Genomic DNA, 27,550 nt, shown 5'->3' on the forward strand with positions numbered 1-27,550 from the left:
CAAAGAATAAAGATCTCTTTGCCAGCGTAATTAGCTTGGAGGGCAGAGAGTCTGCCTTGAAAGCGCTAGGTCGCGGGTTCGATTACCGCCCGGAGCGGATTTTATCCTACACGGATGTTTGTTCTCGGAACGGCTAGTTTTCTTCTATCCTGTCTTTCCTTCTCTCTAACGCTTTCGGGGCGATAAGAACTTAGCAGTTACAGTTCCCTCTATCCAACCTCTTAAAAAAAAGAAAAAAAATCTCTTTTTTCGAGGTGCACACTACTCGACCTATGTTCAGCAACCACTATTTCACATCAAATCAAAAGATGCGATACACAACATTCCACTGCGACACATTTCCTTGATCCAAGCTAAAAGCTCCCACTGCAACCCACGTTGTATTCCATGCTCCATTGTACATGTTTCCGACCTTTGAACTGCCAGCCTGATGCAATCTACAATGCCATCAGTCCAGTACCATCACAAGAGGTTGTGGCATTCCATAAGGCTGTGGCATTCTTTATTATCAAACTATCACAAAGTTACCGAGTCCTCCATCAAGACATCTGCCTACATTCATCTAACAATCTTTTGCATTCCAAGATTTTGCATTATTATAAAACTACTTGTATCTGATTATCTACCATTCACATTTAAAATACTTGTATCTTGCATCATTGTAATTTCTTTATTGGCAAATGTCATATATCTATCATTCGCATTCTATGTAGAATAATAGCTGAATTGGCCAATGGCCGTACCGTTTAACTGTGTCATCAAAGTCATCATGACAAGAGGCATGGACGAAGAGTTACAAGTGGCATCTCTAGGACGAATGGATCTGTCCTTTGCATGTCTTTAAAAGGACATTTTCCGTCGCTATTCTTTGTCTCATCAGAAGCTATCAATATTTATTGATGTCCTTAAAGATTTGTCTTATAATGTCAGTACATACGAACATACTTAAGAATGTCCTTTACGTGTCTGTAAAAGGAACTTTTCCCGTACACACAGGTCTTAAAAGCGTGACTTCCTTGATTTATCGTCAGAAGCACTCAGTAAGAAGGCACTTGAGATCATCACAGAAGAAGTCAGTATTGCATGTCCTTGGTACATAGAATGGACATTTCCCGTAGCATCATTTCTTAAACCCATCACCAATGCCCAGGCATCATTTAATGTCCCAGAGTAACAGAAAATATGAAACGTAATAGCGAATGGAGCATTTCAATTCCGAACTTGGAAATCTGAAATGCAGTGTAGCATTTCATGTCCCAGACTGAACTACATATGTAACTACATTGTCTACTGTCCAACCATCTCAATTTTATCCTTCTCATAAACACGATTTCAGCGCAAAGACAATGTGGCTTTCTATCCCATAAACATAAACTTATGTCTCATGTTTAATGGTACTTGGGTATAATGGGGGTCTCTGGTCATCTTGTGGTTTTCTGGTGACTATAGCACTTATGTGAAATGTGTGTTTATCATCCATTTGATGAGGGCGATGGTCAGATATATTATTTCACACAATAGATACAAATGTATTGGTGCTGCAGATTGTGCTAGGAGTGCGTTTGTGTTTGTAAATTAGGAAGAGCGGCAGTGCACCAGACCGCCAAGTCATATAATATGCAAAGTGCCTACCTAATATGTAATTTTTTATTGAAATTTTACAAATTTAAAAAAATAGTTAAAACAAGATTGCAAAATTACAGAATTCACCCCCCTTCCCGTGTAAAATACCCAACTACCAGTAAGGAGGTACAAACCTACCCTTCTGTGGCGGAGTGATCAAGAGCACAGACTCTCCACCCAGAGGTGCTGGGTTCGAAGCCCGGTCAGGGCGGAAATTTTCTACCCAAGTGTTTAAGTAGCTATAGTTCATCCAGATCAATGTGACAGCAATGAGTCATCAACCCAAAATGAAGGAATCAATCAGATTGCAGGAAATCTTTACATTGTTGCAATTCAGGTAAAGGTCTATTTTTGACTAGTGGTTGACCCGTCCTTTGTACGGGACCACCACACACACAAACACACCCCCACACACACACCACACCCATCATCATTTCTTTCACCCATCACCAATGCAGGCATCATTTACTTAATGTCCCAGAGTAACAGAAAATATGAAACGTATTGGAGCATTTCAATTCCGAACTTGAAAATCTGAAATGCAGTGTAGCATTTCATGTCCCAGAATAAACTACATTGTCTACTGTCCGCTGTTCTTTGAATGAAAAATATCTTGAAGAGGTTTTCTAGTTGTACTTGTGAGTTGGTATTTGTACTAAGTACTAAGTGTGTTTTTATTAGCATATGTATCAGATGTTGCCTGGATCAGATGTATTGTTTGACAGTTGATTTTTACGTTAGGATGGAGTAGTAGTTTATGTTCATTTGTTTGCTATTTTGCCATTTTTTGAATGAGGAATATCTTAAAGAGATTTTCTAGTTTTATTACTGTATTCTTGTAATTTGTCTTTAGCATTTTTCAAGATGATTATGTACCTACTACATATGTAGCTAAGTTTAGTTCGTTTTTCAGTAAGAAGAAAGAGGTAACAATGGAAGAAGTGGAAGACAAGATTGTACATAAATCAAGAATAAGTAAACAGCAAATGAAAGAAAGGGAAAAAAACAAGTCAAAATTGTGACGAAACAATAAACAATAATAAGAAAAATTAATAAAATAAGAAAAAATAAAGAAGGGGAAAACTGAATATAAAACTATGCTTTAATGTCCCAGAGTAACAGAAAATATGAACCGTATTGGAGCATTTCAATTCCGAACTTGAAAATCTGAAATGCAGTGTAGCATTTCATGTCCCAGAATAAACTACATTGTCTACTGTCTGACCATCTCAATTTTATCCCATAAACACGACTTTAGCGAAAAGACAATGTGGCTTTCTATCCCATAAACATAAAGTTATGTCTCATGTTTAATGGTACTTGGGTATCATGGGGGTCTCTGGTCATCTTGTGGATTTCTGGTGACTATAGCACTTATGTGAAATGTGTTTTATCATCCATTTGATGAGGGCGATGGTCAGATATATTATTTCACACAATAGATACAAATGTATTGGTGCTGCAGATTGTGCTAGGACAACCATCTCAATTTTATCCTTCTCATAAACACGATTTTAGCGAAAAGACAATGTGGCTTTCTATCCCATAAACATAAAGTTATGTCTCATGTTTAATGGTACTTGGGTATACTCGTAATGGGTCTCTTGGTCATCTTGTGGTTTTCTGGTGACTATAGCACTTATGTGAAATGTGTTTTATCATCCATTTGATGAGGGATATGGTCAGATATATTATTTCACACAATAGATACAAATGTATTGGTGCTGCAGATTGTGCTAGGATAGAGGGACATGAGACAGTTTAAGTAGCTATAGTTCATCCAGATCAATGTGACAGCAATGAGTCATCAACCCAAAATGAAGGAACCAATCAGATTGCAGGAAATCCTTACAAAAAGAAGAGTAAGAAGAAGAACAAGAGGAGTAAGAAAAAGAAGACGAAGAAGAGGAAAAAGAAGACGAAGAAGAAAAAGAAGACGAAGAAGAGAAAGAAGAAGAAAAATAAAAAGAAGAATAAGAAGACAACAGAGTTGAAGAAGAAAAATCAATGTGAAGTTGCCAAATTTTTTAAACGTGCGCTGAAAATTGAAACAAAATGGGACGCGAATGTCGATTGTTGTTGGCCTGACGAGAGACACACTACGGGATGGGCATGCTACGACACAGTCCACAAGAGCCTAATGTAGTACATGTTTTGTTGTTACCTTACCTACTTTATTTATTTAGGTAGGTATTTATTTTTATTCATTATTTTTTAGATTTCACTGTTAAATGTAGGTACTTTGTCACAAAATACTTCGTCTAACATCATTCCAGAGAGCAACGTGCTCATGATGCTCGGGCAATTACCCCTTTGGATGTACAGAGAAATTTTCTGAAGCTGTGTCCACACATGCTCGACCGACCGTCCATCGAGGAGGTGAATCCATGTTGTCGAGGCAGTGTGGACGGTTCAGTCGACATCGACGACCGATGTGTGGACACACCTTTAGGTATGTGTGACTGGCCTATGGTACTATTTACCAGATTTACCTACATAACTATTAATACCCAAAAAGCCCACTCCGAGGCTTAGGTGTAGGGGCAAACAGCCCTAAAGGATGGGTTCAGTTTCTAAGAATCTACCTACATAACTAAACAAATCTACAATTTTATTTATATAGATAAGTACTTACATTTAATAGTACTTAAAGTATCAGTTATTACGGGAAACATCTCTCATCTCTAAGGTCTAACACATGTTGATGTCTATTACTCACAGAAGTCTCTTGCTCACTGATACACTGATTATTACTCACACAAACACAGCCCGGTACATTAAGTTGAGTAGAGCATGGTGTTATGTATATCCATAGTGTGTTATATATAACACACTATGGATAGTGTATAGGTATTCTTCATAGTGTTATATTCATGGTGTTATATTTATCCAAATGTCCTTAAAGATTTGTCTTATAATGTAAGTTGTACATACGAACATTCTTAAGAATGTCCTTTACGTGTCTGTAAAAGGAACTTTTCCCGTACACACAGGTCTTTAAAGCGTGACTTCCTTGATTTATCGTCACAAGCGCTCAGTAAGAAGGCACTTGAGATCATCACAGAAGAAGTCAGTATTGCATGTCCTTGGTACATAGAATGGACATTTCCCGTAGCATCATGTCCGTACTTATATAGGGTGTACATTTAATAGTAAAATATCAGTTATTACGGGAAACATCTCTCATCTCTAAGGTCTAACACATGTTGATGTCTATTACTCACAGAAGTCTTTTACTCACTGATTATTACTCACACAAACACAGCCCGGTACATTAAGTTGAGTAGAGCATGGTGTTATATCCATAGTGTGTTATATGTATATAACACATCTATATAAATAAAATTGTAGATTTGTCTGTACATTGCTTGGAATCGTGAAATTTTTAGTTATTCTTACTCCTTATGCATCCACGCATGATTGTGTAAGCTGGGAAGCTAATGTTTAATTCAAAACACATATTAGCACTACTGCTCCGACTGTTTATATGCTCTGTCAGTCGAGTCCAGGGGTACTGTAAGGTCCTAATTAAAAAAATATGAAAGGAAATGCCATACGGATACAGGTCATGTGTTGAATAATCGACAGGTTGTTGACACTGTTAAAAATGAATTCAATTAGATTGATAGAGTACTTAAATAAGCAGTAGGGTCCATTCCAATAAAAACCAAAATTAATTAAAATTGGACATAGGCAAAAAATTATTTTACTCCTTCAAAGGTTGGTTGGTAATGCCGTAAATGCCCTCAATATGAAAAGGCTCTTGACTTAATTATTGTAACTAACATAATGAAGTAGGTACTTAGTTAAGTACCTAAGTACTTGGTTCTTAATTAGTAGTTACTTAGTTCATACTCGTAGGTTAGATAGGGCAGACAAGGACAAGGGCCAAAACTACTTTACCTCCAAGGGAGCCATGCTCTCCCATGAGAGTTCATTAATTAACAAAAATTAAATTAAATACAATTAATTACTAATGACCGAGTTACTTAGTTTCCACACAACCGTTTTGGCTGCCGTCCAATTGGAACAATGTTGGAAGTGTGCTTGTTTTTTCATACTTAATATCATTTTCCTAAAGTAAAAAACTACAAAAGCGCGACTTTACGTTTTTACTTCTGCGGCCAACAGGTAAAACGACACTTGTTCTTGTTAGTTTTGAAGAAGAAGAAAAAGAAGAGAAAGAGAAGAAGAAGAAGGAGAGAAGGGAGAAGGAGGAGGAGGAGAAGAAGAAGAGAAGGGAGGAGGAGAAGGAGAAGAAGAAGAAGAATGAGAGAAGAGAGAAGAAGAAGAATGAGATAAGGGAGAAGAAGAAGAGAAGGGAGAAGAAGAAGAGAAGGGAGAAGGAGAGAAGGGAGAAGGGGGAGAAGGAGGAGAAGGAGAAGAAGAGAAGGGAGAAGAAGAAGAAGGACAGAAGGGAGAAGGAGAAGAAGAAGAGAAGGAGAAGAAGAAGAAAAAGAAGAGAAGGGAGAAGGAGAATAAAAAGGAGGATCAAGAAGAAGATGAAGAATCTAGCTAGTGTTTCTTGAGTGAAAAATCATAGGTACCTACTTAGTTTCAGTTATTTGTTCTTCACTTACTTCTGTGCTTACCTTTCTTCTTCTTTCTTTCTTTTTGCAACCATCAGTTTTTGGAAGACCTTTATATCGCCCTGTTTCAACTGTAAACTCATTATCAGTTAGTTTCTATGTTTTTATTGCCCTCTCTTCTTTGCTATTTATTCTTCAATCTTGTCGAAGAGTTCTTTCACCATGTACAATCTTGTCTCAGAGTTCTTTCACTTGTTCTTCTGTTACTTAAGTATGTCCTATTTTCTTCTTCTTTTACTAGTCTTTTCCCACTCAAGTGGGGTCGACATTTCGTGTTTGTGTTTTCCAAGCTGCTCGGTTTTGGGCGAGGCTGCAATCTAAGTTTTTCTCTTTCAAACCTTCTTTGATCTTGTCCATGTATCTCATTTTTGGTCTTCCTCTGTTTTTCTTCCCGCTCACTTCCATTCTTCTCACTCTCTTTCCCACATATGCTTCCTCTCTTCTTTCCACATGTCCAAACCACTTCTAATATCCTGTCCTCCTTCTCTCTTCGATTTCAGGATGATAAGACCTCCGTCGATGCAGTTTCTGGGGGAAAAATCCTGCTTCAAAATAAACGAAACCCTATGGTAGTGCGATCTCAAATTATTGTTTTATTAAAAAAATTTTCCACTTTATTTTTATTATTTTACTAGTTCATCCCGAGGCATGGCCAAACTTGTGGAAAAGGCATGGCCGAACTTGTAGTTATCAAACTAAAAACATAAACGAAAATAAATAGCACAGATGACCTTTGATTGTGCATTGTTTCCATTCAAAGGTTTTGCAAGGCAGTTAATGGTTAAATGATGATCAGGCAGTCAGGTACAGGTTATAGAGGTAGGTAACTGGTTATTATAGTCACTTTGCACACAGACTGGTAAGTTTTGAGCATCAGGTATGTACCTACTTACTGAGGGGAATTATGGAGGTGCATAATAGTGGCGGCCTAGCGCTCACAAGGCAGACGCACTACCAACTAAGAGCTAACTAGGCTGGCGATTTATCCAGCACTAATTAGTAGTCTGGCGGACCGAATTTTGGTCATGAGAATGGTTCGGTGCAGACCGGACTACTCCGGACCGTCTCATGTGTAGATAACTTTATGTAACATAAATATGGTCCGCTTTTCTCACCACATACAAAATTGTAACAAGGAAGAGGGGGGAGGTTGAGCCCAAAGTGTAAAAACGGTGTACCGAGGAAATAAATAAGTAATTATTTAATTAGCTAAGTGGCCGAGAGAGAGTGCGTGTGTGGTGGTAATTTAGATATATGAGGGTATTGAGGGGTGGGGGGTTAATTTTATTGTATTATAGTACAATAAGTATATTCACGTAGGTAAGTATGTCCAAGGAACAACATTTTTTTTCTTCTCTTTACACCTTATAGGTCGTGGGTTCGATTCCCGCCCGGGCCAAACTTTATCCCAAACAGATGAGGTTCGTTCTCGTTTGCAACCATCAGTTTTTGGAAGACCTTTATATCGCCCTGTTTCAACTGTAAACTCATTATCAGTTAGTTTCTATGTTTTTATTCAATTTTTCGCCCTCTCTTCTTTGCTATTTATTCTTCAATCTTGTCTCAGATTTCTTTCACTTGATCTTCTATTACTTAAGTATGTCCTATGTTTTTTGTTTTTGTTCTTTTTTTTTTCGGATAAGGCGTTTTAACACAGGAATACCCTAGTCGTTCACGCCGGTTCCTATCTTATTTGTCTCTTCTTTGCAACCATCAGTTTTTGATGGAATTTATCATCGTCTACGATCACATTGTTTGCTCATTCAGTTTTATTTACTTATTTTGACCTCTTTCGTTGCCACTTATTCTTCATTTATCTTGTCTTGGAGTTCTTTCACTTGTTCTTCTGATAGTTCTGTTGTTCTGGTGGTGTGCGACTTGTATTCTCCCCTTGTTCAATAGTTTTCATTCAGTTTTTTGCCTTCTTCCGTTGTCATTTATTCTTAATTCTTCTTCATTTATGTACAATCTTGTCTTGGAGTTCTTTCACTTATTCTTCTGATATTAATGGTGGTGTGCGACTTGTATTGAACAGTTGCCAATATTATTCACATGATGAGCCATCGTGCATTCTGTGTCACTTGATAATTAACAACTCTATTGTGTTCGGTTTTCGCGATTTCATGTTGAGATGGGGCCAGTAGTTTATGTTCGTTTGTTGTGTTGTTTTGCTGTTCTTTGAATGAAAAATATCTTGAAGAGGTTTTCTAGTTGTACTTGTGAATTGGTATTTGTACTAAGTAAGTGTGTTTTTATTAGCATATGTATCAGATGTTGCCTGGATCAGATGTATTGTTTGACAGTTGGTTTTTACTGATGGAGTAGTAGTTTATGTTCATTTGTTTGCTATTTTGCTGTTTTTTGAATGATGAATATCTTAAAGAGATTTTTTAGTTTCATTACTGTATTCTTGTGATTTGTCTTTAGCATTTTTAAAGATGATTATGCACCAGGTACCTACTACATATGTAGCTAAGTTTAGTTCGTTTTTCAGTAAGAAGAAAGAGGTAACAATGAAAGTGGAAGACAAGATTGTACATAAATCAAGAATAAGTAAACACCAAATGAAAGAAAGGGGAAAAAAAAAACAAGTCAAAACTATGACTAAACAATAAACAATAATAAGAAAAAAATAATAAAATAAGAAAAAAATAAAGAAGGGGAAAACTGAATTGATTTTAATTAGATTGATTTCATATTTTTTCAATAAAATTGAAATCGGATGTATGATTCTGTTGAAGTTCCTGAGATACATAAATGTAAACCACTTGGTTGACTTTGTCTGAACGGAGAGACAGCCCAAATGGACTGATACAGTTATATATATAATGAACTCAATATAAAAAAAGTCACGAAATTTGCCCTTCAAATTAACGAGCACGGTAGCGCTCCGCCCCGCTAAGTCAAGAATCACTTGGTTGACTTTGTCTGAACGGAGAGACAGCCTAAATGGACTGATACAGTTATGTATATAATGAACTCAATATAAAAAAAGTCACGAAATTTGCCCTTCAAATTAACGAGCACGGTAGCGCTCCGCCCCGCTAAGTCAAGAAAGTTTTAAGTTTGACAAATTCGAATTGCCTGCCTATGTTGTACCAAGATCTGAAGTTCACCGTGCTGACCACTACACCACTGAAATGGGCTAAACTCAGCTAAACAGTATAAAATACAGGTGCAAAACATTCCACTGCGACACATTTCCTTGATCCAAGCTAAAAGCTCCCACTGCAACCAATGTGTTGTGTCCCACGTTCCATGCCTCCATTGTACATGTTTCCGACCTTTGAACTGCCAGCCTCTGATGCAATCTGCAATGCCATCAGTCCAGTACCATCACAAGAGGCTGTGGCATTCCATAAGATTCTTTATTATCAAACTATCACAAAGTTCTCCATCAAGATATCTACCTATCTGCCTACATTCATCTAACAATCTTTTGCATTCCAAGATTTTGCATTATTATAAAACTACTTGTATCTACTTATCTACCATTCTTCTTTAATTTCTTGAAATAAATTAATTCGATTTCTTCAAAATAATGATAAGAATAAAAAACAAAGATTAATTAAAATTGGACATGGACAAAAAAAAAATTTTACTCCTTCAAAGGTTGGTTGGTAATGGCGTAAATGCCCTCAATATGAAAAGGCTCTTGACTTAATTATGCTTAATTATTGTGAGTAACTAACATAATGAAGTAGGTACTTAGTTAAGTACCTAAGTACTTAGTTCTTAATTAGTAGTTACTTAGTTCATACTCGTAGGTTAGATAGGGCAGAAAAGGACAAGGGCCAAAACTACTTTACCTCCAAGGGAGCCATGCTCTCTCATGAGTTCCATTAATTAACAAAAATTAAATTAAATACAATTAATTACTAATGACCGAGTTACTTGGTTTCCACACAACCGTTTTGGCTGCCGTCCAATTGGAACAATGTTGGAAGTGTGTTTGTTTTTTCATACTTAATATCATTTTCCTAAAGTAAAAAACTACAAAAGCGCGACTTTACGTTTTTACTTCTGCGGCCAACAGGTAAAACGACACTTGTTCTTGTTAGTTTTGAAGAAGAAGAAAAAGAAGAGAAAGAGAAGAAGTACTATTAAATAAAATAAATAAATAAATAAAACAGTAAGTAGTTGGTAGGTACTTGCTTAATATTGTTTGAAAAAAAATTGTAGATAGAAAGAGCCCATAGGAAATAGTCCCAGGGACCTGTTAGGCTGTGAGATGCTGTGTCCGGGCCCGGCTTACTTAATGAATGAATTTATACGCTGACCAAGACTTCCAACTAGAGACTGTGCTCGAGTCATGACTGAATTATAGATGACATCCAACAAACATTAATCTATCTATCTAGGTATCTAATTATCTAATCCATCTACCTATCCATCCATCTGTCCGTTAAGTATTGTCTTTTTTATTATTTAGCAGCGTTCCTCAAACTAACTTCCACTAAATTCGTAATCAAACAAAAGAACTGACTTCCAAAGGCTAACCTCTGACCTCAAACTAGCACCTACTAAATTTGTAATCAAAAGAAAAGAAAAGGAAGTCATACTTCTCGTAGAGATAAGAAGTTTGCTGATCAAAATTTTAGGGCCCCCAACGGCCCTTTTTGGGAGGAGAGGTGAACAGGAGGTAAGAGAGAGAGAGAGAGGGAGGGAGAGAGAGAGAGGGAGGGAGAGAGAGAGATTAGGTAATGAAAGAAGTTAGTAATATTGTGTTACCTTAGGACCCTTAGTGGCTACAAGGAAATTAAGGATAATTGACATTGTAAACAAGAAAAACAGAGAAAAGGATAAAAAGAAGGAATGTCATAAAGGAGAGAGAAACTGAGAGAAAGAGTAAGAGAGAGAGAGAGAGAGAGAGAGGGGGAGAGCGAGAGAGAGAGGGAGAGAGAGAGAGGGAGAGAGAGAGAGATTAGGTAATGAAAGAAGTTAATATTGTGTTACCTTAGGACCCTTAGGTAGTCGCTACAAGGAAATTAAGGATAATTGACATTGTAAACAAGAAAAACAGAGAAAAGGATAAAAAGAAGGAATGTCATAAATAAGGAGAGAGAAACTGAGAGAAAGAGTAAGAGAGAGAGAGAGAGGGGGGGAGAGAGAGAGATTATTTCATGTAATAATAGGTATTCTCCTACAAGGTAATTAGGGATAATTGAAATTTGTAAACAAGCGAAACAGGAAAAGAGAGAAAGAAAAACAGAAGAAGAGGGAGGAAAGGGGAGAGATGAGAAAAGAAGGGGGTGGGAGGAGGAGAGACTTCTGAAGGCTGATTACCACTAGAATCCTCGCTTGTTTCAGATAAAGTACAGTGAAAATCGCCCTAGGACTGATTGAGAGGCTGACAAAAACCGCCAACCCCATCTGAACATGGGAAAAGGCAAAGAAAATAGGTTTCATGAAAGTTTTACCCTACACTTTATCATAAATTACATAATTATAAGAGTAAGTATATCTGTTTGTAAGTTTAATTACCATTACCTACCTCACAGTTTGTAAGCTTTGAAGGGTTTAGCTGGGGAACACTGGTATGATTTACAAGAGCTTTTACTTAAGAAGTACAAACATTAAAACAAAGGTTGAACAACACTGCATTGCTCATATAAGTAAGCATACTTGATACTTTATAGATATGTATGTATGTGGGTTGTTCATACTTCATAGTCATCATAAGTAATATGTAAGTATTGCCTACATACTTACCTACTCACTGAATCCATAATACTTTAAATGGAAGGCTTAGAAATTCCTACTAAGTAGTTAAGTTGGAGAGGATACCTACTAAGCCACAACAGACTTACATAAAAACTCAAAGTAACTAAGTATCTACTTAATAAGTATGACAAAAAAATAATAATAAATCAACTAGGTAGGTATGATGTACCTATGACACTATATTTGTAATACCTAGCCCATGCATTGTAGGAACCGTATAGTAATGTGCTACTCTATTAGCAAGATTGTGTAAGCTGGGAAGCTAATGTTTAATTCAAAGCACATATTAGCACTACTGCTCTGACTGTTTATATGCTCTGTCAGTCGAGTCCAGGGGTACTGTAAGGTCCTAATTAAAAAAAATATGAAAGGAAATGCCATACGGATACAGGTCATGTGTTGAATAATCGACAGGTTGTTGACACTGTTAAAACTGAATTCAATTAGATTGATTGAGTACTTAAATAAGCAGTAGGGTCCATTCCAACCATGTGGATTTTTTTTTTAGAACCTACATATCTAAGGAAGTAGTCTATTAAAATTAGACAATGTGAATAAAACACTAGGTACTTAGGAAAATTAATGAGGTCAAATGTTTGGGCTCAGAGGTTGACAGTAATAATTTCAACAGGAACCTATAGTTCTGAGGCCTGTTCTTCTCTCCATTTAACCCTTTGGTGAGCCAGGTGGTATCTGCTGTTCACCGCAAGATTTTGGTGGAGGAGGAATGAGATTGTCTCCCTCTGTAATATCTTGGTTAGGGTGTGAAAGAGGGACGAAGAAGGGGTAATGAGAAAGAAACGGGGAAGTGAAAAAAAAAGAGGGAGGAAAGGGAGGGAGGGAGAGGGAGAGAGAGAGAGAGAGAGAGAGCGAAAGGTGGAAATTTGGGAAGAAACAATGAAGCCTTATTTATTCCCATGTCATACAGAAGGTCCTGGGTTCGATTGTGATCATTGCGGGCTACTTCTTTTTCTTCGCCTTTTCCCGTTGTACAGACGGGTGGGTGTCTTTCGTCAGCCTCTCAATCAGCCCTGGGGTGATTGCTTTGGGCTGACATTTGGTTTTGGCTTCAAGTCCCATAAAAAAACACACGGGGGAAAAATCGATAAAAAGAGAGAGAGAGAGAGAGAGAGAGAGAGAGAGAAAATGGCTGTCCAAATCGTAAATATTTGAACGAGCAAAGTCAGTTCACACACTTCTCTAGGGACATCAGCAGGGGGGGGGGGGATAAACGATTAGGAGGAGGAGGTAAGAGAAGAGATGAGAAGGTTGGAGATAGAGAAGAAGTAGAAAATGCCAGAAGACATGCCTTACCTAGGGAAGGGACAAACTGACAAACATACAAGATACATACACTGAGGGAAAGAGAGAGTGAGAGAAACTGAATAAAAGGGAAATATGGGGTATTGCTTTGTTTCTCCTAATAATTAGAAGAAGAAGAAGAAGAAGAAGAAGAAGAAACATTGCATTCCTAAAATGAAAATAAAAAAATAATAAAAAAAATTCTCAATTTTTAGTCCGTCCTCCCTTTACTATTACAATAGTAATAAAAAGGTATAAGGGACGGACTATTGTATTCGCCTCGGTGTCTGTCGTAGGTACTGTGAAAAATCGGAAACTCTCGAAATTCCAAACCGTTCCCGAGATATTGACGTTTTTTAGTTCCCCATAAGAAATACACGGGGAACAGAGTTTGAGGCCAGCAAAACTTTTCCTACGTTTAATATTTTGTCCATGGTTTTGGCGTTTCACGAGGACGCCGGTAAACCAATATTGAGGGGTTCCAAGACTCTTCGAACGCTCTGTATAGGTATAGTGAATTTGTTATTTGTTTAAGATTGCAGACTCGTTCCCCGGAATAGACACTTATGCTGAAACAACAGGTCCTGTTCATCAGATCATTGCAAAACTCAAGAAACCTCCCAAGTGGTTCAAGAAGCCTGCTGGAGCTAAATTTGCGGTAAGTTACCCGTCCTTAGTATGTGAGGAGGGAGGTTGTATACACACACATGGTCGCGCTGGACATACAGGGTGTTTATTGCGCTACGCTCATATTATTGTAAGTTTCTGCAATAAGTTATGAGATCCCCCCAAAAAATATCACTTCCTGACATAAAAAATCCTCCCAAAATAATTCAAGTGCCCGAAAAAATGAACAAAACTCCATCCCACCCCAAAAAAGATTAGAAATCAATTTTGTACCCCGCCTTTTATTCACTTTATAATAATTTGTGTGCTTTCAGTTCGGTGGGAAAATGGTTGCATTCACCGGAGATAATAAGTACATTACTGTATATCAAGTAACCTTTGATCCAGCCCTCATTGCAAGATCCAGAGCGTTAGAAGCCAGCTTGGAAGTTGGGGAATTTTCCGTCTACTGTAGTCATAAGCTATCAACTGCAGCTGATCCTATACAAGCCGATATCTGGCGCTTTGTATCCACGTACTTTGATCGTGAACCTCGCTACTCTCTGCTTGGTTTACTGGGTTATCCAAGAGATGCGCTGAGTATGAATAGTGTTGATGTGGATATTAACAATGAATACTTGGACGATAATGATACTGTAATTGAGTTGAATGCAAGTGACGATCTTACCAAAGCTTTGCTCCTAGGAAACATCGCAGCGGCTGTAGATATTTGTATAGCAGAAAACAATTATGCAGATGCATTTCTATTGGCCAGTGCTGGAGATGAATCCTTGCAAGAACGTACAAAATCACGATACTTTCAAGCTAACAAATCTAACCTCTCTCATTTAATGCGAGCTGTAGTTAGTAGAGATTGGAAAAGACTAGTTGAGAAATGTGACTTGACGCATTGGATACAAGTATTAGTAGCCATAGTCTCCCAGGCTGAACCAAGTCAACTATCAACCTTGTGTCAATTGCTTGGCAAACGTCTAGAAGCTCAAGGTGGAAATCTCGCCATAAAGGCAGAACTTTGCTATATTGTCTCGGGTAATATTAACAACCTGGTGGAAGCTTGGATGAAAACCAATAACAGATCCGTTCAAGACTTGGTAGAAGTGGTCCTCATTTTACAGAAAGCATTACAGATACGAGGCCAAGGAGTACCAGTAGGCGGGACACTTGCACAATTACTATCAACCTATGCTGAGATGTTAGCAACTCAGGGTGACCTGGAAACTGCACTCTCCTATCTAAGCTTGAGTAATTCTACTGATGAGAATACGACGGCACTCAAGAGTCACATTCAGTGTGCTTTGGGTGTGAAGCCAGCAAGACAACCTTCCGTGTCCGGCCATTATTTCTCGCAAAATTCTATGAAACGAACTTCTCTGTCTGCAAGTTCTTCCAATAGCGTGGCCCCACCCCCTACTGTGTTGAATAACACTATGGCCCCACCCCCTACTGTGTTAAATAACACTATGGCCCCACCCCCTACTGTGTTAAATAACACTATGGCCCCACCCCCTGCTGTAGCTACACCCAATGTAGTTCCTACAGGCCCACCACGCATCAGTTCAAAGTATGTGGTGGATCCCTCTCTGATGGGAGGTTCCCCGTATTCCAGACCCCAGTCTTCCCTCGCTGCTCCTGTTTCTAATAATATATTTCAACCAATCACAAGCGCTGAACCTCCCAACATCAACTCCCAACCAATCATGGGAGCTGGACCTCCAAACTTGACATCTAACCACAAACCCCCTGTATCCAGCTTACCACAGCCTTCGTTTGATAATGATCAAGGTAAAAATGGTGTGAACATCACACGACTTTCTATTACATTTGCGGAATACGTATTTGGAAAAATAATAATAATAATAATAATAATAATAATAATAATAATAATAAAAGTTTTCCAAGTCCCAAGCCTGAGCCGCGTACGGCGGCCAATTTTTGCTCGAAAATTTCCTATCTTAAAATAATCCCCATGTAATTTTTATGAATTTTAGGTATTGTAATAAAAAAACGAGTGTAAGGTTTGACAAGAAAGCTATCGGTTAGGGAGTACATTATATATGTATTAGCCAGTAAGGTTTGACAAGAAAGCTATCGGTTAGGGGAAGACAACGAAGATGAAGAAGAAAAATCAATGTGAAGTTGCCAAATTTTTAAACGTGCGCTGAAAATTGAAACAAAATGGGGACGTGAATGTCGATTGTTGTTCGCCTGACGAGACACACTACGGGATGGGCATGCTACGACACAGTCCACAAGAGTCTAATGTAGTAGGTACATGTTTTGTTGTTCCTACTTTATTTATTTAGGTAGGTATTTATTTTTATTCATTATTTTTTTAGATTTTACTGTTAAATGTAGGTACTTCGTCACAAAATACTTCGTCTAACTTCATTCCAGAGAGCAACGTGCTCATGATGCTCGGGCAATTACCCCTTTGGACGTACAGAGAAATTTTCTGAAGCTGTGTCCACACATGGTCGACCGGCCGTCCATCGAGGAGGTGAATCCATGTTGTCGAGGCAGTGTGGACGGTTCAGTCGACATCGACGACCGATGTGTGGACACACTTTTATGTATGTGGGACAGTGTGACTGATGGTACTATTTACATGCCTACATAACTATTAATACCCAAAAAGCCCACTCCGAGACTTAGGTGTAGAGGCAAACAGCCCTAAAGGATGGGTTAAGGGTTAAGTTTCTAAGAATCTACCTAAATAACTAAACAAATCTACAATTTTATTTATATAGATTTATTTATATAGATATAATTTCTATTGTAATAATAAAGGAAGGACGGACTAAAAACCATACTAGTTAGTACTAGTTAGCTGGGAGGGTAGAGCGTCTGTCCACCTTGTAAGTGCTAGGGCGTGGGATCCATTTCCGCCCAAAGAGGACTTTATTCTAAACAGATAAGGTTCGTTCTCGGACCGACTGGCTTTCTCCTATTCTATCTTTCTTCTCTCTTTGCTTTCAGGACGATGAGACCTTCACAGTTCACACTCTTCGCAGTTTACCTACAGAAGTTCCCTCTCTCTCGCCCTAAGAATACGAGTAAATAAAATAAATAAATAAATAAAAATAAAACAGTAAGTAGTTGGTAGGTACTTGCTTAATATTGTTTGAAAAAATTGTAGATATGAAGAGCCCATAGGAAATAGTCCCAGGGACCTGTTAGGCTGTGAGATGCTGAGTCCGGGCCTGGCTTACTTAATGAATGAATTTATACGCTGACCAAGACTTCCAACAAGAGACTATGCTCGAGTCATGACTGAATTATAGATGACATCCATCTAAACATTCATCTATCTATCTACTATCTAGGTATCTAATCCATCTACCTATCCATCCATCCATCTGTCCGTTAAGTATTGTCTTTTTTATTATTTAAGTAGCAGCGTTCCTCAAACTAACTTCTAGTAAATTCGTAATCAAACAAAAGAACTGACTGCCAAAGGCTAACCTCTGACCTCAAACTAGCACCTACTAAATTTGTAATCAAAAGAAAAGAAACGACTTCTAAAGGCTGATTACCACTACCACGCTTGTTTCAGATAAAGTACAGTGAAAATCACCCTAGGACTGATTGAGAGGCTGACGAAAACCGCCAACCCCATATGAACATGGGAAAAGGCAAAGAAAATAGGTACTTACCTATCATGAAAGTTTTACTCTACACTATATCATAAATTACATGATTATAATAGTAAGTATATCTGTTTGTAAGTTTACTTAATTACCTACCTACTCGTACCTCACAGTTTGTAAGCTTTGAAGGATTTAGCTGCATAGGGGAACACTGGTAAGATTTACAAGAGCTTTTAAGAAGTACAAACATCAAAAGAAAGGCTGAACAACACTGCGTTGCATATAAGTATGCATACTTAATATTTATACTTCATAGATGGATTGTTCATAGTCATAACATCAGAACTAATAATTACTGAATCCATAGGTAATACTTTAAATGGAAGGCTTAGAAATTCCTACCAGTTAAGTCGGAGAGGACACCAAGCCACAACAGACTTACATAAAAACTCAAAGTAACTACTTAATAAGTATGACAAAAAAATAATAATAAATCAACTAGGTAGGTATGATGTACCTATGACACTATATTTGTAATACCTAGCCCTGTGTGTGTGTGTGATGGGTGTGTGTGTGTGGTGGGTGGGTGTGTGTGGTGGGTGTGTGTGTGTGGTGGGTGGTTGGTGTGTGATGGGTGGGTGTGTGTGATGGGTGTGGGTGGGTGATGGATGTGGTGTGTGTGGTGGGTGTGTGTGGTGGGATGTGTGTGATGGGTGTTGTGTGTGTGGTGGGATATGTGTGATGGGTGTGGTGTGTGTGTGATGGGTGTGGTGTGTGTGTGATGGGTGTGGTGTGTGTGTGTGATGGGTGTGGTGTGATGGGATGTGTGTGATGGGTGTGGTGTGTGTGGGGGGGTGTATTTGTGTGTGTGTGGTGGTCCCGTACAAAGGACGGGTCAACCACTAGTAATATATATAACACACTATGGATAGTGTAAAGTGTATAGGTATTCTTCATAGTGTTATATTCATGGTGTTATATTTATCCACAGTGTGTTAAGGGAAGGGAGAGGACATCACAGGAAACGATAGAGGTCATACTGATTTCATAAATTAAAACTAATGAATGAGTAGTCTCTATCCATTCCGCTGTACATTGTCCGTACTTATATAGGGTGTTCCCAACCTCAATGTAGTGATCACCATGGTGGGCTTTGAATCTGAAGGTTGGTGGTTCGAGTCCAAGTCAAGTCATGAAATTTAGTCGGGGAACATTTAAAACAAGCCGTTATTCGTTCTCGGATCGACTGAATTTCCCCTAGCCTGCCTTCCTTCTCTCTTCGCTTTCGGGACGATAAGACCTAAGCAGTTACAGTTCCCTCTATCAAACCTCTCAAATCAGACAGCCTAGTTAGCTTAGTTGGTAGCGCGTCTGCCTTGTAGGCACTAGGTCGCGGGTTCGATTCTAGTCCGGGGCGGATTTTATCCTACACAGATAAGGTTTGTTCTCGGAACGGCTGGCTTTCTCCTATCTGAATAAGACTCATTCTTTGAATAGTTGGATTTCTCCTATACTGTCTTCCTTCTCTTGTTGCTTTCAAGATGATAAGACCTTAGCAGTAGGTTCACATCATCCCATTATCCTGTTAAGTGACTTACCGGGTAATACATCCCTTGTGGCGGAAGAAAAAACGATCCACTTGACCCCCCATCTATCTATCTAGGTATCTAATCCATCTACCTATCCATCCATCTGTCCGTTAAGTAAGTACTTATTGTCTTTTTTATTATTTAGCAGCGTTCATCAAACTAAGTAACTTCTAGTAAATTTGTAATCAAACAAAAGAACTGACTTCCAAAGGCTAACCTCTGACCTCAAACTAGCACCTACTAAATTTGTAATCAAAAGAAAAGAAACGAAAAGGAGGATCAAGAAGAAGATGAAGAATCTAGCTAGTGTTTCTTGAGTGAAAAATCATAGGTACCTACTTAGTTTCAGTTATTTGGCTATAATCCACGCTTGTTTCAGATAAAGTAGCTACAGTGAAAACCGCCCTAGGACTGATTGAGAGGCTGACGAAAACCGCCAACCCCATCTGAACACGAGAAAAGGCAAAGAAAGTAGGTATCATGAAAGTTTTACTCTACACTTTATCATAAATTACATAATTATAAGAGTAAGTATATCTGTTTGTAAGTTTAATTACTTACCTACCTCACAGTTTGTAAGCTTTGAAGGGTTTAGGTGCATAGGGGAACACTGATATGATTTACAAGAGCTTTTAAGAAGTACAAAAATCAAAACAAAGGTTGAACAACACTGCATTGCATAATTATACATAACTCATATAAGTAAGCATACTTGATACTTCATAGATATGTATGTGGATTGTTCATACTTCATAGTCATCATAAGTAATAGGTATATAAGTATTGCCTACATACTTACCTACTCACTGAATCCATAATCCTTTAAATGGAAGGCTTAGAAATTCCTACTTAAGTTAAGTCGGAGAGGACACCAAGCCACAACAGACTTACATAAAAACTCAAAGTAACTAAGTAAGTACCTACTTAATAAGTATGACAAAATAATAATAATAAATCAACTAGGTAGGTATGATGTACCTATGACACTATATTTGTAATACCTAGCCCATGCATTGTAGGAACCGTAATGTGCTACTCTATTAGCATGATTGTGTAAGCTGGGAAGCTAATGTTTAATTCAAAGCACATATTAGCACTACTGCTCCGACTGTTTATATGCTCCGTCAGTCGAGTCCAGGGGTACTGTAAGGTCCTAATTAAAAAAATATGAAAGGAAATGCCATACGGATACAGGTCATGTGTTGAATAATCGACAGGTTGTTGACACTGTTAAAAATGAATTCAATTAGATTGATAGAGTACTTAAATAAGCAGTAGGGTCCATTCCAACCATGTGGATTTTTTTTTTGTTTTTTTTTTTTAGAACCTGTGTAAGGAACTAGGTCTATTAAAATTAGACAATGTGAATAAAACACTAGGAAAATTAATGAGGTCAAATGTTTGGGCTCAGAGGTTGACAGTAATAATTTCAACAGGAACCTATAGTTCTGAGGCCTGTTCTTCAAATGACTCTACACTCCTTATTCCGCATTTCTTACTCTACACACAGAAAATACAGAGTGTTTGTTTCTCCTGCAAGTGTGTGGAGTAAAAATGAAGAGTGCAAGTGAATAAGACATACCGTCATATGTATGAAAGCCAAAGTTACTTTAGTTTAACTTAAGACGAACAATGTTGCCAATTTCATGTCATTTCTTGAGATAACTGGCTAGATTTCATGAAATTTGGCAAGATTTTCATTTCAAGTTAAACTAAAGTTTATCTTTAGACTTCATACATACGGCGGTCATTCTTTGAACAGTTGGATTTCTCCTATACTGTCTTCCTTCTCTTGTTGCTTTCAAGATGATAAGACCTTAGCAGTTTAAGGTTCACATCATCCCATTATCCTGTTAAGTGACTTACCGGGTAATACATCCCTTGTGGCGGAAGAAAAAACGATCCACTTGACCCCCACAGTTTGGAGGTTGGCACTCTGGAGTCGGGCAAATAATTAATCCAATATGATTTGACCTCACTCACACACAAACAACTTATGCAATGTAGTAAACAACTTTGAAATTTCTCTTATGGAAAGATATATGTGCTGAAGCTTATTCTAATTTTTTATTTTATTAAATTAAATTTTCTGATCTTCTTTTATTAAAGTAGAATTTATTTTATTCAGAGGATTTAATAGTGTGGACATCACTCACAAATTTAATTATTTTCATGTGATAAAATTAAACTTATGGGTTAAAAATAAGAAATCTTGGAAATATTTTGTAAGGATTTTAGATTAGAAATGAGAGGTAACATGGATTTTTATTTTATTTTTTATTGAAATTTAGAAAGTAGATAAATACTTATTTACAGGACAATTATTTCAAGAGATAAATTTGCAATTATTTTACAAGAAACACTCGAATAATTTAATTAATTAATGCTTAAATTATTTAATTTTTCAATTAATTAAAAAAACACTCGTTTAACATAAAAACTCGAGAAAAAATACAACGTACGTTCTCACTGCTTGAAGTTTGCTAAGGAACTGAATTTTTTTGATTTATTTTTTTGTTTGTCATGCGAGAACCTAGCCAGAGCGGGAGAATTTTTTCCTCTTTACAAGAACACCACTCGCAAGCCGCGGCACGCATTTCGTTTCGTTCAAGGAGGTGAGAACTTCATGGATAATGAAAATTTCCAAAAGCCCGTCAGGCCCAGTTCTTTAAGTTACGTAGGTTCATGCAATTTTCATTTTCCCTTCTGTCAGTGTACACTAATCTAAGTAAGTAGTATACACGTAATTAAAAACGTAATTAAAAAAAAAAAAAAATTAAAGACAACTTCAATGAGTTTTCAATCTAACAGATCCTTTTCCTTGAATATTTTGGTATTTTTTAGAGAAATATTTTTGAACAAAATAGAAAAAAAAATGTCCTTCGGATGTGTTTTATTTTACAACGTTACAATAAAAACCAAAAAAAAATTAAACTATACCATCGACAGGTATGTAGGTAAGTCATTCACCTTCACCTCGCAAGACCACTGTTCGCTCATCTCCTTTTACTTCCCTATCCCATTATGAACACTGATGCTGCGCACACTTCCCTCCTCCTCCTCCCTTCATTTCCAGAATTCCCCTCCCTTCATTTCCAGAATTCCCCTCCCTTCATTTCCGCTGTTCCTCTCCCTTCATTTCCATTCTTCCTCTTTTCCTATTCCTCATCCTGTCTAAATTTTACACTCTTCCTGTTCCATTTTCACTTTTCCTCTTCTCTCTTTTCTACACTTCCATTACCACATTTTCCTCTTTGCAAGAACACCAGTCGCAAGGCGCGGCACGCATTTCGTTTCGTTCAAGGAGGTGAGAACTTCATGGATAATGAAAATTTTCAAAAGCCCGTCAGGCCCAGCTCTTTAAGTTACGTAATTTTCATTTTCCCTTCTGTCTTCTGTCAGTGTACAGTAATCTATGTAAGTAGTATACACGTAATTAAAAATAATAAAGACAACTTCAATGAGTTTTCAATCTAACAGATCTTTTTCCTTGGATATTTTGGTATTTTTTAGAGAAATATTTTTGAACAAAATAGAAAATGTCCTTCGGATGTGTTTTATTTTACAACGTTTCAATAAAAACCAAAGAAAAAAAAATTAAAGTATACCTACTCATCGACAGGTAGGTAAGTCATTCACCTCGCAAGACCACTGTTCGCTCATCTCCTTTTACTTCCCTATCCCATTATGAACACTGATGCTGCGCACACTTCCCTCCTCCTCCTCCCTTCATTTCCAGAATTCCCCTCCCTTCATTTCCGCTGTTCCTCTCCCTTCATTTCCATTCTTCCTCTTCTCCTATTCCTCATCCTGTCTAAATTTTACACTCTTCCTGTTCCATTTTCACTTTTCCTCTTCTCTCTTTTCTACACTTCCATTACCACTGTTCCCCTCTTCTTCACTTATCCATTCTTGATCCATCCATTTAAACTGGTCCCTCTTGGTACTTCCGGTTTTCTCTGCCTTTCAATTTCACTGTTCCCCTCCTTCCTTTCCACTAATTCTTTTTCCACTTTCTCCGTTCCGCTCTTTATTTGGTACCTACTGTTCCACAAATTCCATTCGTTCCTTTCTCCCAATTCCCATGTTGTCTGTCCATTTCTCTTTCTCCGTCCAATTCCACTGTTCCTCTTTCCAATGTTCCTCTTTCCATTTTCACTGTTCCTCTCTCCATTTCCACTGTTTCTCTCTCCATTTTCACTGTTCCTCTTTCCAATATTCCATTGTTTCCCTTTTTATTTCCACCTTTTTCCATCACTTTCTCCGTTCCGCTCTTTATTTTGTACCTACTGTTCCACAAATTCCATTCGTTCCTTTCTCCCAATTCCCATGTTGTCTGTCCATTTCTCTTTCTCCGTCCAATTCCACTGTTCCTCTTTCCAATGTTCCTCTTTCCATTTCCACTGTTCCTCTTTCCATTTCCACTGTTCCTCTCTCCATTTCCACTGTTTCTCTCTCCATTTTCACTGTTCCTCTTTCCAATATTCCATTGTTTCCCTTTTTATTTCCACTGTTCCTCTCTCCATTTCCACTGTTCCTCTTTCCATTTCCCCTGTTCCTCTCTCGCCCATGTCCCATTCACATCCAGGCCCCTGTTTCGTCCCCTCCACACCATTTTCTCCTACTTTTACACCTTGGCGTGGCGAGGCTGGCGTTACGATCAATGAAAAAGAGAGGCAAATGGGGTATGGTGCGATACGGCACGGTACGGTTAGGGTCAGTCAAGTACGGTCAGGTACAGTCAAGTACGGTCAGATACGGTACGTTACGGTCAGGTCCTGTACTATATTTATTTATTTTATTTATTTATTTATTAAAAATCCCAGATGGGATAATTTACAATAATACAATTCAGTAAAATCAATAAAGTGAATATAGAACTATATGGTACGATACGGTACGTTCAGGTACGGTACGATACGACATAGTCAGGAACGGTCAAGTACGATACGGTACGGTGAGCTACAGTACGATATGGTACGGAACAGTCAGATACGATTAGGTACAGTCAAGTATAGTCAGCCACCATTTTTTGTTGCTAAGCGATTTTTCTTTAATTCTGAATGTCATCTGCAAACTTCTGGAAATCCACTTCATACCGATTACCGAACCCTCGAGCGGTAAAGCGAAAACTAAACTAGCCCCCCTCTCCTCCTCTCACGCTTTGCTTTCTTCTCTTTCTAAGAATCAGTGAATTTCTTGTTACAACTTGTTTCCGTATAGCTGCGTTTACCACACTTCAAACCGATGCCGATGGATAATAATACCTATGTAGGTACCTACCTACCCGGCCGAACCGCCTCTCGCGAGACTAAAGTCAGCACGGCAAGCCAACAAATCCCAGTAAGGTACTGTTTTTTCTCTTATGTATTATGTGGGTGAATTTGTAGGTGCATAATACACGCATCTCTCTATGCATACGGCCATGCCTCAGCCACGCGCAAGCGGGCGGAGCCTGCTTGTACATCATATCACAGGTCTTAAAGAACGTAGTACTTTGGTACAAGTTTGAGCTCGATCCGATAACCAGGGCCGGAGTTATTTCCTATTCAAATTTTCATTTTTCCATGTTCTCCCGCCAATAGGGGAAGCACCAAAATGGGAAATTTGAATAGGCCATAACTCCGGCCCTGGTTGTCGGATTGAGCTCAAACTTGTACTAAAGTACTACGTTATTTAAGGACCTTTGACATAATGTACAATTAACGGTTCTCAGAATTTCAGTTGTGGCAACTTTTTATTTAAATACCTTGTAGATAGACTAGTGACTATTGGACTCGTCCTTTGTACTGCGTTTAGGCCTAAACTTTGGATTTAGGCTCTAGGGACCTCAAAACTTTTCTCTATCAAATTCAAGGTATAATATAAAAATTAATATTTAGAAATAAGCTGGTTCACTGGGTACTCTTATTACGATACCTATTTGAGGAAAAATGGTACATAGTGAGGAGAAGGTATGCTATACCTATGTATTGTCTATATCCGATGCACGTGTTGGTCTACCTGCCTAGTTCAACCTATTTGAATTGTCAGTTATTGATATACCTGTCAGGCTCTATCTCAGGGTACCGGGTACGACTCCATGTCTATGATGCATGGTGAGTTTTTCACTTTTCATCGGTATCCAAAGGTACATTTTTTTTATTTTATTTATTTATTTTTTCCTTCTTCTCTGGGCTTATGGACATAAATCCCCTCTTTTCCTTTCGAAAATTGTTTCTTCCAACATTTGTACAGGTGAGATAGGGATCTGTTCCTCCATTTATATTCACACCTCCATGGAGGTACCATCGCTGCTGGGCACCTGGATCAAGATTTTTCCGTCCGCTGTCCCACAGCTCTTGACACCGAAACGATCCCGAGCTGCGTTGAGAATCGCAAGACGAGTGCGGGTCAAGGATTCACCAATCCTTATGTTGGATCCTTTCAGCTTGGCCTTGGAGCTGAATACAGCTGCCCTTGTCTTGTACGAACAAAACTTGACGATAATAGGGCGACATTTGCTCTGTCTCCTGGATCCAAGTCGATGTTGTTGTTGTTGTTGTTGTTGTTGTAGCGGCTTTAGCTTTCACCAAATGGCGATAGCAGAATAAAGAAAAGATGTCTTTTTGTATCTGCTATACACCGGGGTGATGGTCTCTAGCTCTAGCCATGTTAATTTAAGGTCAAAATGTCAAATTTATTTATTTGCATTTCATCTTTTAATATCCAAAGTAACCAATTGCTGAATTGGCTCAAGTCGATGGGAACGATCAATGTCAGTCGCCTGGATCATCAGCTTGAGTTTCCTGTTGAATCCTCCTCCCGCTCCACTGACTCCGGCTCCGGCACACCAAACACAAGAAGGCAAGTTCTCCTGGAGTATGACTCCAGGTTGTCCTGCCTCTCCTTTAATGCCCCCTAGCCAGACAATATGTCGAGTGCCGCCAGTTCACAGTCCCTCTCCCGCTCCACTGACTCCGGCTCCGGCACACCAAACACAAGAAGGCAAGTTCTCCTGGAGTATGACTCCAGGTTGTCCTGCCTCTCCTCCAGCCGACCCAGGTCGGACTTCAACTGGTTCAGTTCCTCACAGATGGACATCTGAAACATGTCAAACGCCACCTGGAGGACCTGGAGGCACTTGTGTACCGCGATATTAGCGATTAGCGGGATCCGGAGTGCCGGGTACAGCACCAGGAAGGACCACCATGTCCTTCACCCTCTCAAGACTCTCCGCGAAGTCGGACATTGCACCCTTCACCCTCTTCTCAAGCTGTCTCACTCTGTCCTCCGCCATACCTACTTGATAGGCTACCTATTATGACCACACCACTCAAAACACTCTAAAGCACCAGAATGGGGGAGCAAAAAACTTTAAAAATTAATAGAATACACAAATCCTAACATCCAATGTTTACCTACCATGCTGGCACCGGTCGCTATGCGCATTTATATATCATAGCTACTCATTTTCCGCACGAGGCTGATTGGGCCCCGCAACAGCCAGTCACGGAATCAATCATTTACATGATATAAATTTTTGACCCCGGCGGGAATCGAACCCGGTTCTCCCGCGTGCAAGGCGAGCGCAGTGACCACTACGCCATGGGAGCTGACTAGATAAACACATATGATTTTATGGGCATGAACAAATAACACTTACTTTCACCCCATTGCAAAATTACCAAAAATCACATCATAGGTACCTATCTATAACTTCAACTTTTATACGAAATACCCAACCACACCGGGGATTTAGCTCTACTAACGATGATGCGTTAGAATTTTTTACTTTCTATTACTACAATATAGTGAGCTATACTAGTAATGAAAGTATTGCAATCGGTCCAAATTTTCAAAATCGGGAAATGGTTGGAAATATCCGTTTTGGAATCCCCTGATGTCAAAAAAGTGGTTTTTAGCCCATGGTCTCGTACGTACTACAGGTTTAAATGGGGAAAAGTAAAAGGTTGTATACAAAATATTTCAAGAACGGTTTGTTGTAAAGCGATGAAATTTGGTATGATATCCCGGTATGGTCCAAGGACGCGACTGTAACAATTTGGTAAAAATCCGCTTGCGCACAAATAAACGAAGCGGGAGTCATGAATTATGACGTCATCGCCTACGAGAGTATGCCGTGACGTCAAACTTCACGATTTACCGGAATTTTTTAAATAGATTTATCTCGGTATCTCGAAGTCGTAGAAGAAAAAGAAAAATTCTGTTGGTCCTCATTTTTCCTGCTCTATGACTTTGAAACATCACCCAAGTAAGCGCGACTGATATTTGTAACGGGGCAAAAGTAAGAGTTATTTGTTCATGCCCATAAAATCATGTGTTTATCTGATCGGCCTCCGGCCGCTGGCAAAGCTAGCTATGTTATACATGTAAATAATAAATATACAGTCTGTTCACAAAGTCCCAGGCCACCCTTTTATTAGTATTATTATTATTATTATTATTATTATTATTATTATTATTATTATTATTATTATTATTATTATTATTATTATTATTATTATAA

General features: G+C 38.4%; 1 protein-coding gene across 1 annotated transcript; it reads left to right on the forward strand.

Moving 5' to 3' along the window:
* Positions 1–733: 733 nt before the first annotated feature.
* LOC103516994 (protein transport protein Sec31A) lies at positions 734–20,616 on the forward strand. The gene is made up of 4 exons (XM_026829239.1): positions 734–832; positions 13,774–13,896; positions 14,180–15,704; positions 20,552–20,616. Exons 1-4 carry the CDS (start codon positions 734–736, stop codon positions 20,614–20,616), a joined length of 1,812 nt encoding a protein of 603 aa, XP_026685040.1.
* The last annotated feature ends 6,934 nt before the right edge of the window (positions 20,617–27,550 follow it).

Source organism: Diaphorina citri, unplaced genomic scaffold, assembly GCF_000475195.1.
Source record: "Diaphorina citri unplaced genomic scaffold, Diaci psyllid genome assembly version 1.1 scaffold1717, whole genome shotgun sequence".
NCBI lineage: Eukaryota > Metazoa > Arthropoda > Insecta > Hemiptera > Psyllidae > Diaphorina > Diaphorina citri.

Bases quoted from the DNA above. Each gene is read 5' to 3' on its own strand.
- LOC103516994 (XM_026829239.1), top strand. From the start codon at position 734: ATGGCCGTACCGTTTAACTGTGTCATCAAAGTCATCATGACAAGAGGC. The intron at 833-13,773 runs GCATGTCTTTAA...TATTTGTTTAAG, and splicing joins GACGAATGGATCTGTCCTTT to ATTGCAGACTCGTTCCCCGG. The intron at 13,897-14,179 runs GTAAGTTACCCG...GTGTGCTTTCAG, and splicing joins CTGCTGGAGCTAAATTTGCG to TTCGGTGGGAAAATGGTTGC.